Source organism: Stegostoma tigrinum, chromosome 5 (assembly GCF_030684315.1).
Source record: "Stegostoma tigrinum isolate sSteTig4 chromosome 5, sSteTig4.hap1, whole genome shotgun sequence".
NCBI classification, from domain to species: Eukaryota; Metazoa; Chordata; class Chondrichthyes; order Orectolobiformes; family Stegostomatidae; genus Stegostoma; species Stegostoma tigrinum.
This window is the reverse complement of record NC_081358.1, coordinates 22,778,608-22,791,500: the sequence shown is the minus strand read 5'-3', so window position 1 is coordinate 22,791,500 and position 12,893 is coordinate 22,778,608. Positions and strand designations below refer to the sequence as shown.

Here is a 12,893-nt window from a genome sequence, read left to right as displayed (position 1 = left end):
AGCCTGGTCCAGTCTATGAGCTGTGTTTGTGTCCCTGAGTGCATGGAGTCTTTGCTGCAGCATTATAATAATAGCTGCTGGTGCACCACGGATGTGCAAAAACATCCTCTAAGTCTATCAGAGGTGTGCCACAAGGGTTTCTTACGGGCTGGCAGATATTGGATGTTAATGTCTGAGGATGTAGGGTACATGTCACCCGTGCCACTGAAATGTGTCCTGACATGTTTATATCTGATGTTCACCATGGAGGTTCTTTGTAGCAACCATGAGCTGGTTTTGCCAAGTGTCAGCTCCAATTTCCATGTTGAGATTTTATGATATCTTGCATTTGGTAATATAGAAAGCTGAATATTAAGAAAGCAAGTTGGGCATTATCAAGGCATTTAATAGTCTATAATTACCCTTAATTGCTAAATCACCATTGCCCTGCCAGAAACTCACCTCGCCACTCATCAAAAACAAAGAAACATACAAGATGCCGCTAACGTTAAGTCAGGCCTCATCAGACCTCTCATGCAATTCTAGCACAAATCTCACTACAGCCCACTTTTCTCAGATTCCTATCAGATTCAAACCTCTGTCTTTGTTTTTAACTCCCAATCCAAAAGATCTGTTTCCTTTATGAAAAGTCAGTGGTAAAAAAAATAAGCTCCTCTTAGTTCATTTCCTCTGTTTTTGAATATAATAGATTGAATAGCTTTAGTGAAAGGCTGTGCAGCTGTCTCAACCAGTTGGAGGATGTGCCGAATCAACGTGGGGGTCCTGACAAGATGCTTTTCAACTGTCTGTTGTGATTTTGACCGTGGTGTAGGGGTACTGTCACTGAGACAGAATTCCCCACCTAATTTGGAGTCTAGTGGTGCAGTGGCATAGTGTTCCTCATTCTGAGCTAGGCCAAGTCTTGGTTCAAATCCCACCTGCTCCAGCAGTGTGTGATAACAGGTATCTTCAACGACTTGGTTAATTGCTTTCACTGCCTGACTGTCATTCTGAGTGGGTGGCCTTTACACTGGAGCAAACCTCAAGGTAAAGACAATACGACTCCACAACATGTTGCTGGAATTACCACAAGGGTGTAATGACCCTTATTTAATGCGGTTTCTGAGGACATTAATCTGTTGGACATCTCCTGTTTTGCTTTTGTTCCTCACATTAAATTCCACTGAAACATGTCATGGCTGATCTTGCAATGTCAGTATCCCATTCCCGCTTTCTTCCTGTACCCCTTGATCCCTTTGGCCACATGGGCCATGTCCAGCTCCCTCTTGAATACATCTAACAAACTGGCCTCAACAGCTTCCTGTGGGAGAAAATTCCACAGGTTCTCAATTCTCTTGAGTGAAGAAATTCTTCCTCACCTGGCTCCTCTTATTCTTTGGCTGTGACCCTCTAGTTCTGGACTTCCTCAACAACGGTGACATTCTTCCCGCATTTGCCTGTTCAGTCCCATCAGGACTGTATTTGTTTCTCTGAGATTCCCCTTTCCCCCTTCATTCTTCTAAATTCCCAGCGAGTACACGCCCAGTCCATTGATCCTCATCTTGTCAGGACCCTTGGCCCAGGTCAGCGGGCACTGTGCTCACTTCTATCGAATGAAGCCAACAGCCTCCAGCTTAACGCCCCCCTCGGGGCATCACCGATCGGGTTTCAGCTTTCCCTGCCAGCGGGAAGATTCGAAAGTTTGTGGGTAACCGAGAAATGGTATTCAATCAGGGAGAATTGGGCAAAGGGGGAAGGTGGGCCAAAGGAAGGACCCCGCCCCGGAGTGCGGGCCGTCAGCCAATCAGGTCGCTCGATGTTGCGGGGTGCGGACGCAGTTCGCGTTGCTAATGAGACGAAGATGGAGGCGGTGCCGGTGGATCAAGGTGAGAGATTCTCACAGAGAAAGAAAGAAAGAGATCGACCGATGGCGGGGATGTGCCCTGTTCCTTCCCTCATTGTTGAAGGTGGTGGGGCTGACAGGTGTAAAAGGAGGGTGGGTGCTGGTGGTGACAATGCACAATCCCAGGGAGAGACCTATGTTCTTTGACAATGCTCATCGCCAACCAAACCCCCTTTAATCCCTACTGCTGCTGCTGCAGATCCTGTGTTTTTTTTCTCCCCACAAATTTTAAGACCAAAAGAAGTGGTCTCCGCCAAGTCGGATTTCGTTTTTTCGAGAGAATTTGCGGCTCTCAACTGCAATAACGCTTTCTCCCACCCCACCCATTCTGCTCTGCCTTTCTCGTTGCATAGATTCGTTTGATCGGAATTGCATGATCTGTCCGGTTTACTCTGTTTTTTTACTAGATACGTTGTATGCTGTTGTAAAAGTAATTGTAAGGCTCGACGATGTGTACTTCATAAAGCTGTTATCATCCAAGTCAAATTCTGCTAAATAAGTTTGATTGTTTGAGTTGCCTTAACATTGATTTGAGACCCATTTCACTTATTCCACTCATGAATTGTTATTGTAGAAAAAAATATAGTTGTACAAGTTTATATGTAAATGTATTGCCTGACTCTTGAGAAAATTAAAAACGTAGCACGTACTAGCATGACCTTTTTGTGGTTGCATGTCACTTGGATGTTGATGAATTGAAAGCTTTTCCATTTGAAAAGATTGGATGCTGCTTGATGATGCGTTTATACAGAGTAGCAAGCATTACTGTTTTGTTTTCTGTCGGTCTGTTGCCATCAGTGCCCTTAAAACTAATCGTAGTGAACACTCACTGGCATGATTGGCCAGTCCAGTGAGCAATCTGTCTGTAAAGTGGAAATGCAGAGATCTGCAACCAGCTCTCTCGACGGTCTGAAAATCACAGCCTGAGAATCCCGGTTTACTGCATCGTAGGCCAAGAAATTTGAGCCTTTGTCTGTCTGGAACCCTTGAAATCCAGTTTATATACCAAACAGTATTGAATCATTACTGACAATGAAATGAAGGAGCACCTGTGAATTTTGCATATATTCATCAAGCCCCTGTGACATTCTTCACACTGCTCTGTGTGGGTCTGCTTCTGCCATGCATTTTCGAACTGCTTTGTCTTTGTCTGTGAAACCTTGAACTGCACTGGTTAAAACTTGCATTCGTCTTACTTGCACTATTGAATCCTGACTTTTACTATATTGTGGCTGCTAGAAGGAGAGTGACCGTTTCCATTAGTCTAATCCTTCATTTTATCCTTACCTGGCAATTCATTAGAAGGGGTTAAAATTGAAGCAATGGTATCTGTACTCATGTTGTTAAGATAATTAGTCTTTTGACCTGTTTTTCTCTCCTCTACATCTCAGACTGATTATTTCCTGTTATTTTTATGCAAAATGCTACCCTTTTGTTATTTACCAGATCATTACTGATAAATATGTTGCTCCCATCTGTTTAATGTATTGATTCTCTTCAAACAATGTGACCTAGCTCGTTGTTATGCTGCCTTCTGTACACAGCTCTCATTCAATCTATATTTGCAGACCTAAATTCTCACACATGGTTCTGTTTTGTCACAAAACCAATTAGACTAACATCAGGAAAAGGCTATTTCTATGAAGTTTTTATTCTAAAGGGCAGATTTCCAGCAGACTTCTTAGATTCTTTAAGTGCCAAGATTTTGGTTTTGCTCTGGTGTTTATTTTCTAGCTTCTGAAATTCGTATTCCAAACTGGAGCTGGTTATCATAGTGCACGCTTTATGCAATGCTGCTCATTAATTACACCCCACTTTGCAGTAGTTTTAAATGTTCACAACTGCCCTTTTACAGTCAACTTTCTTGACCAACTAATTGTATAATTCTTAACCACATGTATTAAGGTAAATAGCGAGGAGGAAATCCTTAGACTATTGGAAAGTCAGATGGGCAGAATTTTGGCAAATGGAATTTATTCCTGAAAAGTGAGGTGATGCATTTTGGGAAAACTAACAAGTTAAGGGAATACGTGATAAACTGCAGGACTCTATGAAGTATAGGGAATCAGAGGGACCTTGGTGTGCATGTCCCCAGACCCTTGAAGGCAACTGGACAACAAATCTGGTAATGCTTCTCCTTTAGAGCAGAGAAAGCCGAGGGGTGATTTAATTGAGTGGCATAGATAAGGTAGAGAGGAAGAATACTTACCTTTAATAGAGGGGTCGATAACCTGGTATGTAGATTTAAGACAAGGAGTAGGAGTTTTAAAGGGGAATTAAGGGAGTAATGTTTCAGCCTGATGGGTATCTGGAACTCACAGTCTGAAAGGGTGACCAAGGGTAGGAAATTTCAGAAATGAAGCGCCATTATGCACAAGGCTGTGGGCAGACTGCTGGAAAATGGGACAAGAAATGCCTGTCTGCTGTTGTGCACACAATGGCTGAAGGCCATAGAGTTCTAAAACTATGACTGTTATGACAATATGAAATACAAATTATAATCAATATATTTCAAAATATGTTGGAGAGATAATTGATTTGGAAGAGTAGGGTTAACTTGAAGGCCATGTTTTAGTTTAGATTGACATGAGCTTCCAACAAAAAAAAGGGCATGTTGGTGAGATTTCCTGACTGTTGGGTCAGGAAATGGTCCAAAATTTATCTCATTATGAATATTCCTTTAAACCTTAACCAAGTAAAAACATTTTGTGCCTTGAATCTGCACTGTGGTTTTAATGATTAGTGTCAAAGCAATGGTCCTTACTACTGACTTCTAAAAATGTTGGTGACAAAGAGGGCTGTGAATCTTTTGACAGTCATATCAGAATATTATGGAGTTAATCTTGAGACATTTATAGTGATCTGTGGCGTACACCAACAGTGATGCTATCAAGAAGGCTCATTAGCCAATCATCTTGAAGTGTCTCAGCCTACACATTGGGAAGTTAAAAGCTTGGGTTATAATCCACATAAAACAAAATAAACATTAAATATGTTTATAACCAAATAAACAATAAACATGCTGGATGCATCAGCATCATTGGCTCAAAGAATCAATAGCAATTTCAAATGCCATATTCGGATTCAAATCCAATTATGATAAATATGATCATAAATCGCAAGTAGAACTTTGTGCTGTATTATAGTAAGATATATTAACATTGCTATACTAATTTGGTAAGAGGATTAGAAATTATTTAGCCAGTTCAACATGAACTGCATGAAAAATCCCACAGCCAGAAGGTAAAGACAAAGTATTGGTTCAAATACAGGAAGGAAAAGATAATGGGCCGCATTGACTGGTCTTTGAATCGTCAGGGAGCAAATCTGTGGTCAAGACTCTGTGAAAGTCCTGACGCAGTGACCTACATGAGAATTGCCTGAAAAGTTTTACCTTGCAGCGGACAGTTTTCTTGCTGCTGGGATCCTCTGTCTTCAGACAATTTGGATTTATTTGCCTAGGAAATGTTGGATAGAAAAAGCTTCCTATAACTCCTGAGTAACTGATGTGCCAATCGCTTATGCTGACCACCTCCTTCCCTGACCTCGCATATCCCCAATATGACCTGATCGATCATCCGATATGTCCACTCCCCCACAACCAGATCTGCCTCCCTGATTAGACCTAAAGCTTTTTGACAAAACCTAAGTAATGCCTCTGCCTCCATGAATGAACTTGATACACTCTGAACCAATTGGACTACCACCCTACCTTCACACATGACCTGAGGGACTCTGTCTCTAACTACAGGCCTGACTTCCACCTTCCTTTGCAATCAGATCTGACTCATCTCCACCCCCAAGCCTCCCATACTAAGCACCTGCTAGGCTGGACCCTCCTGCCAAGTTAAACAACCCCCCCGCCCCCGGCGCGCGCGTGCACACACACAGCTGGGTATGGCTCTCTAGGCCTACTTATTTAAGTTGTATAAAAGCGTAATCTTTAAAGGTGGTATTGATAGTTTGGAACTCAGACATTGGAATGCCTTTCAGAGGACAACAGCGTGTCCACTTAAGAGGAATGGATGACTCACAGGAGTACTTCTAAATGAATAATAATTTAATGTATTTTTATGTTGATATTCTGTTTGTGAAGGTGGAGCAGCAGAATTGGCACCTTGCAAAATTTGTGGACGAACTTTTTTGCTACCAGTGCGGGTAAGTATCAAGTATATTCTCGTCTTCTCTTTCCATATACCCACCACAGTTATATTACCTGGAGATGACTGAAATGTACTCTTTTATTCAGGATTAAGAAATGGATGCCACCATTAACAGTAGGGACATTCAGCAAAAACTTGCAATTATCTCCTTTTAATGTTAAGTGACATCCCAAGGATCATTATGAAATAAATCTTTGTGGATCAGAACAATGTAATGCAAAATTTAAGCTTAATTTGAGGGAAAGTGTTTTGAACAAGGTAATATTTTATATCCAGGCAAAACTCAATTGCTTAATTACAAAACATTTGAGTGGCTACATTTATGAATTCAAATTCTGCTCAGTTATGTTACTGCATATCCTTAAATATTGAATAGAATATTAAAGTATCAAATGTTTCTGGTAACGCAATATTCTGTATGTTGAGAAATTCAGTGAAGAAAAGTACTTTTTTTAGTCATCATGGGGTGGCAGCTTCTCTGCCTGATTCTGTTTAATACACATAAAACAAGCAGCCTCCTTGAACTGTTGCAGTGGACTTGTTATAGGTAGACACAGTGATGGTGGGAGAGTGCTCCAGGATTATGACCCAGGGACATAGGAAGGCAGGATGGTGAGTGACTTGGAGGGTTACTTACAGGCGGTGGTGTTTCTATGTCTCTGCTGCCTTTCTCATTCTGGATGGTAATGATAGTGGATTCAGAAGATACTGTTTAAGGATCCTTGGTGAATTTCTGAAGTACGTCTTGTAGATGGTGTATTTGGTTGCTACTGTGCATTAGTGATGGAAGAAATGATTGGCACCGTAAGCAGAAACAATCAAATGGGCTACTTTGTCCAAGATGGCGTCAAGCTTCCTCAGTGTTATTGGAAATGAACATCAAGGGGCAATGGTTCAGTTCTCTCCTGTTGGAGAAAGCCATTGCCTTGCACTTGTTTGGCCTGAATGTCACTTAGCACTTGTCAGCCCAAGTTATTGTTGCATTTGACCATGAACTTGCTTCATTATCTGAGTAGACACAAATGGTGTTGAACGTTTTGCAAATGTAGTGATCGTAGTCACTTTTAACCTCATGTTGGAATGAAGTTCATTGAAGAAGCAGATGGGTCAGGACACACCCAGGGTTGGTGGTGGTGTTATCTGGGACGTTGTATGCAAAGTGCAATTCCCTGAGTTTGACACTGATGCTGTAGCAGATACTTATCAGTGGTTAAGGCATGTTAGAGAAAGAATAACATTTTTTTCAGGATTTGTTCATTCTTGATGCTCACCATTTGTGTAACAAAATAGGACATCAGCCCCATTATTAACACCACAACTCTGCATTGTCAACTTTTGCCAATGAACTTAACAGATACTATATTCTAATCATTCAGCATGAATTGAATTCAAAATGGAGCTTATTGAATGCATTTAATGTATACGGAAATGACAAACAAAGCAGAAATTCAAAATCAAACATTGTTGTTGAAAGTGGAAAACGCATGTACATTAACATTTAGGTGTCCACTTAGAAGGGTTTTATTTTGTTCAAATACTGACTGTTGTGTGATTCTGTATTTATTTTTACCCAGGAAATGAATTACTTTGGAGTAGTTTGTTCGTATTTTATCGGAATGAGCTTTAAAATCTATCGCTAAAGACAATCAAATGTAAACTGCTTGTGATAAGATTTTATACATGGATGCAGCAGATATAGAAATCCAGCAACAGATGGCTAAAAGTCTGATGGTAGAAACCTTTTGATAGTAGGTATTTTCAGCATCCACCGGTTCCTCAGTGACTCCATCCATCAGATTTTATAGTAGTAAGGAAAGTGCCGATTCTTAATTGCTTGAACCAATGAAATATAACTTTTGTTGTAGATGAGCAATTTCATATTCAATATTGTCAGCTTATCAATACAACTTTTAAGATTACTTTTTTCTCTTACAGTTAAAGCATGAGCCTATCTGCCAAAAAAGTGCTAATAAGAAAAGGAAGACCTTTGACTCCAGTAGGCAGCGAGCTGAAGGAACTGATATTCCCACCTTAAAACCGCTGAAACCCAGGGTAGGTAAATAAAATTTTACAATCATTTTTGGAGTCTTTTCTTTTCCATCTGCAATTGCACAGTAAACCGAATGAGTCTGATATCCTGGTGGCATTTGTGCCTTTGACAGCATTCCTTAGTCTTTTAATACACCCTCATTTGGAATTTTGGGTATTATTTTTATGGATTTCATTGCTTTTATTAATTACAGGGATAATATTTTTCACATAATTCATGGGGCTAGAAATGAGTCACTGTGGTTTAAATTTGAATTTTGCTCACACCATTCTTTGGGATATTAGGAAATACACTCATTTGTCTCAGCTCAATTTTGCATTCCTATCTACCCCAGAGCCTCTGGCACATTGCTTCTAACTCCAAACTATATTCTGACCACTTTTAGTTTAGTTTACACTGTTATAGAATAGTGAATAATAACATGTTTAAGTTTATGTTGAATGTCATAATCAAACTCATAGTCTGCATTATTCATACTGACTTGTTTTTTTTTGCAAGTTTGCTTTGAATTATGCATTATTGATACTTTAACCCACATTTTTATTGCTGTGGTTTAAAAGATAAATTTGTTGCATAATGTATTTTGAACTACTGATTATTAAAGGTGCTCCAGAGATCAGAAATTTTATTTTTCCTGTTGTTTCAGCTTTTCAATTATGGAATTCTGCCCTTTGTCAAGTCTTTGATTCCCTCATGCTATAGTCTTTTGCTTTATATTTATGAAATATAGCAAGATCACTCAAATGTTGCTGAAATGAGAGATGTTGCACAAGCTTTTCTTGTTATACTGATTAGTACAAAATGCAAGAATGCCAAATACCAAAAATTCAAAGCAATTTATACTGAAGTAGAAAAGGGTGCTGATTGGTGACAAGTAATCTCTGATTTGTAGCGTTACCAAGAAGAAAGCAATGGCGGAACTGTCGCTCCTGGCTAGTTCACAAACACCACATATTTCTTTTTTTTACATTAAAAGAACCTTGACTATTAGATGTGATTCTGTAATTGGGAAGCACGTGCTGAACATACTTTGGAGTGTTGATTGCTACACGTACCTGCTCAGCCATCAGTCAAATTGCCAAATGCTCAAGTAACTTTAAGAATACTATGCAAATGCATTGGTCCATTCTAATACCATACTTTTGATGGTATTAGAAGATAAATAAAGGGAAAGCAATGTTTCTACTCACTTGAAATCTAATAATCCACACATGAAAGCATGGTTAGTTAGTTTGTGGAAGACACCAAGCTTAGTGGGAAAGTGGATGTGAAGAAAGTTACCTAAAAAATTACAAGAGATCTTGATCAGTTGGGCTGAAGAGTGGCAGATAGAGTTTATTTTAAATGCATGTGAGCTGCTGCATTTTTGTTAAAACAAACAAAGGCAAGACTTATACAATTAAAAGTAGGGCTTAGGGTAGTGTTGTAGAACAGAGATACCCAAAGGTTCAGGCACACAATTGTTTGAAGTTTGCATCACAAAAAGGGTAGTTGAGATGGTGTTTAGTACACTTGTCTTTATTTTTGAGTACAGGAATTGAGATGTTATGGAGACGTTTTACAGAATGTTGGTGAGGGCTCTTCTGGATTGTGTCTCGTTCAGGTCTCCCTGTTATAGGAAGCATATTATTAAGCTGGAGAGGGCTCAAAGGAGATTTGCCAGGATGTTGCCAGGCATGGAGGGTTTGAGTTATAAGGAGAGTCTAATAGCCTGAGACTTTTTTCACTGGAGGATAGGAGGTTGAGGGGGTGACCTTATTGATGTTTATGAAATCATGAGGGGTATAGATAAGGTGAATGGCAGGTGTCCTTTCCCTAGGGAGGTGTTTTTCAAGACTAGAGGACATATTTTTAACATGAGAAAAGAAAGATTTTAAAAAGGGCATTTTATTTTATGTAGAGAGTGGTCCCTAAGTGGAATGAACTTCCACAAGAAGTGGTGGATGAGATGACAGTTATAATGTTTAAAAGTCATTTAGATGAGTACATTAGATTACCATTGTGGTTTGATGCAGTTCTGTTGAAAGCTGACAGTTCTTCATGGGTGCCCTGCTTTATTTGTTCCAAGAATGTCCCATTTAACACAATGGTAGTGCCACAGAACAGGATGAATGATATCCTCAATATGAAGTTGCGTTTTGTCTCCGCAATGTGCGGTGGTTGCTCTGATCGACCCTGTCCTGGGTGGACGTGATGATGGGCCAATTAGTGAAGATTGGGCCGTACAAACTTTTCCTCTTGTTTGCACCTGAACCACCTGGTACACACCCAGTCTAGCAGCTATGTCATTTAGGACTTGGCCAATTCAGTAGTGTTGCTTCTGAGCCATCTCTTGGAGATAGTTATTGAGTTTGTTAACAGGTACATGGAACACCACCGCCAAGTTTCCTCCATGCCACTCACCATCCTGACTGTCAATCTGTAGCTATTCCTTCAGTGTTGCTGGGTCAAAATCTTGGAACTTCCTCCCTGGTGGCATTGTGGGGCTTCCATTAGCATGTGGACAGTAGCAATCCAAGGAGCTCACCATCACCTTCTTAAGCTGGGCCATCCACATTCCATGGATGACTTTAAAAAAAAAATCCCTCGACCAGAGTATATCCTGTGTCCTCACCAAATTTTCAGATCTATTTTTTTTTCACAAACTCATTGCTGGTGCTATGTCATGAAAGAAAATAGGATGAATATTTGATGGGAAAATATTTAGAGTGCCATCAGAAGATTGGACCAATTGAATAGCTGGTCAACGATGCAGCATATACGTGGTTGGCTGAATGGTAGCTTCCTGTGCTGTATATTATTTTATATTTATGTTATAAACCTTGGTCTTGCAATCAAAGGATATGGGGAGCAGTTGGGAAAGTGGAATTGAAACTTAAGATAAACCGTGATTGAATGCACTCCATTATTCAATATTATGTGTTATATGGTGTCCAGTTTCTTGTGCTCCTATATATAATGATTTATGTTAATTGTCTTTTTATGATTATCAGCTTTTATTTGTGTAACAACTGAGTTTTATCAGATAATAGTTTCTTGGACTGGCTTCATTTTAGGGTAAAGTAAAAAAAAATTGTAGACCTTGGGTATAGTCTACTGGTGGAAGCAGGTGCACTTGGAGGAACATATTGCGTGAGGCTGTTCAGGAGAGATCACAAGGTATAAGAACAGGAGTAGGCCATTTGGCCCCTTGAGCCTGCTCTGCCATTCAATAAGATGATGACGAATCTATTATTTCCCTCACTCACTTTTAACCTTTGATTCCCCTACTGATCTAGACTCTATTGATCTTAATCAATATTAAACACAATTTAGGAAATTATTCTACAAATACTCTGAAGGACAGGATTGTAAAGGCAGAGATTGATCAGGAATAGTTATCCCTGATTTGTTACAGGGGAATCCTGTCTAATTTAGTTGAATTTTTTGGAAAGGTGATTAAATATATTGATGGTAGTGCAATTGATGTGGTTTACATGGACTGCAGTTAAGGCTTTTGACAAGGTCCCACACACAAGTCTGATCCACAAGGTAAGAGCACATGATATTCAAGGCAAGTTAGCAAATTGGATCCAAAATGGCATACAAATAGGAGGCAAATTATGACTGTGGAGTGTTTTTGTAAGTGGAAGCCTGTGACCAGTGGTGTGCCAGAGGGATCGATGCTGGGATTGTTGCTGTTTTCTGTGTACATTAATGACTTGGATGTCAATGTAGACAGTAAAATTAGTGAGTTTGCCCATGACACCAAAATTAGTGGTAGTGTTGATAGTGAGAAGGATAGTCTGAGGTTACAGATTGATATTGATCAGCTGGTAGATTGGACAGAGCAGTGGTAGAGGCAGTTTAATCTCAATAAGTACGAGGTGATGCATTTGTAAGGTCTAGTAAAGGAAGATTATACACCCCAAATGGTAGGTCCCTGGGGAGTACTAAGGAACAAAGACATCTTGGTGTACAAGTCCATAAATCGCTGGAAGCGTCAGCACAGGTAGACAGAGTGACGAAAAAGACACAAGGATGCTTGCCTTCGTTTGCTGAGGCATAGAATGTAGTAGCAACATTATAAAACATTGGTTGGGCCACTGATAGAATACCATATGCTGTTCTGGTTGCCACACTATCAGAAAGATATGATTGCTGAGGAGATGCAAAGGAGATTCACCAGGATGTTGCCTGGGATTAAAAGTCTGTTTTGAAGAGATAGTGGATGGATTATGTTTGTTTTCTTTGGAGTAGAGGAAGCTGAGGGGGAATCTTATTGAGGTATACAAAATTGAGAGGCAGAGGCAGAGGAGATTGTGAGAATCTTTCCCTCATGGTAGATGTGTTTAAGACCTGAGGGCATAAATTTAAAGTGAAGAGCAAGTGGTTTAGACCAGATCTAAGGAATTTTTTGTTACCCAGAGGATGGTGTGAGTGTGGGATGTTCAGCCTGAGAAGTTGGTGGAAGCAGGTGAAGTACTTTTGCAACATTTAAGAAGCATCTGGAAGAGTACTTAAAATGCCAGGGCATAGTAGGTGGTGGACCAAGTCCAGGTAAAAAGGATTAGTGTAATCTGGTGCTTGTTGATTGGCATATCCGTGATAGCTTAAAGGGCCAGTTTCTATGTTGTATGATCTGCCTCGCAGCTCATTGTGGCAGGGAGTTCCAAAGACTCTCAATTCTATAAGAAAAGAAGTTCTTCCTCTTCTGTCTTAAATCAATGCTGTTTTATTCCTTTGGTCCTAGACTCTCCCCTGAGGGGAAATGTCTAGTCATCACAATCTGTCAAATACCTTAAGAATTCTGTGCATC

At 40.0% G+C, this 12,893-nt stretch overlaps 1 protein-coding gene across 1 annotated transcript in view; it reads left to right on the top strand.

Moving 5' to 3' along the window:
* The first annotated feature begins 1,792 nt into the window (after positions 1–1,792).
* The window catches only part of zc2hc1a (zinc finger, C2HC-type containing 1A), a 61,570-nt gene continuing 50,469 nt past the window's right edge, over positions 1,793–12,893 (top strand). The window contains exons 1-3 of the mRNA XM_048529679.2: positions 1,793–1,865; positions 5,979–6,040; positions 7,981–8,097. Of these exons, the coding sequence (XP_048385636.1) occupies positions 1,796–1,865; positions 5,979–6,040; positions 7,981–8,097 (249 nt within the window). The 5' untranslated portion in view covers positions 1,793–1,795. The remainder of the gene's footprint in view (positions 1,866–5,978; positions 6,041–7,980; positions 8,098–12,893) is intronic.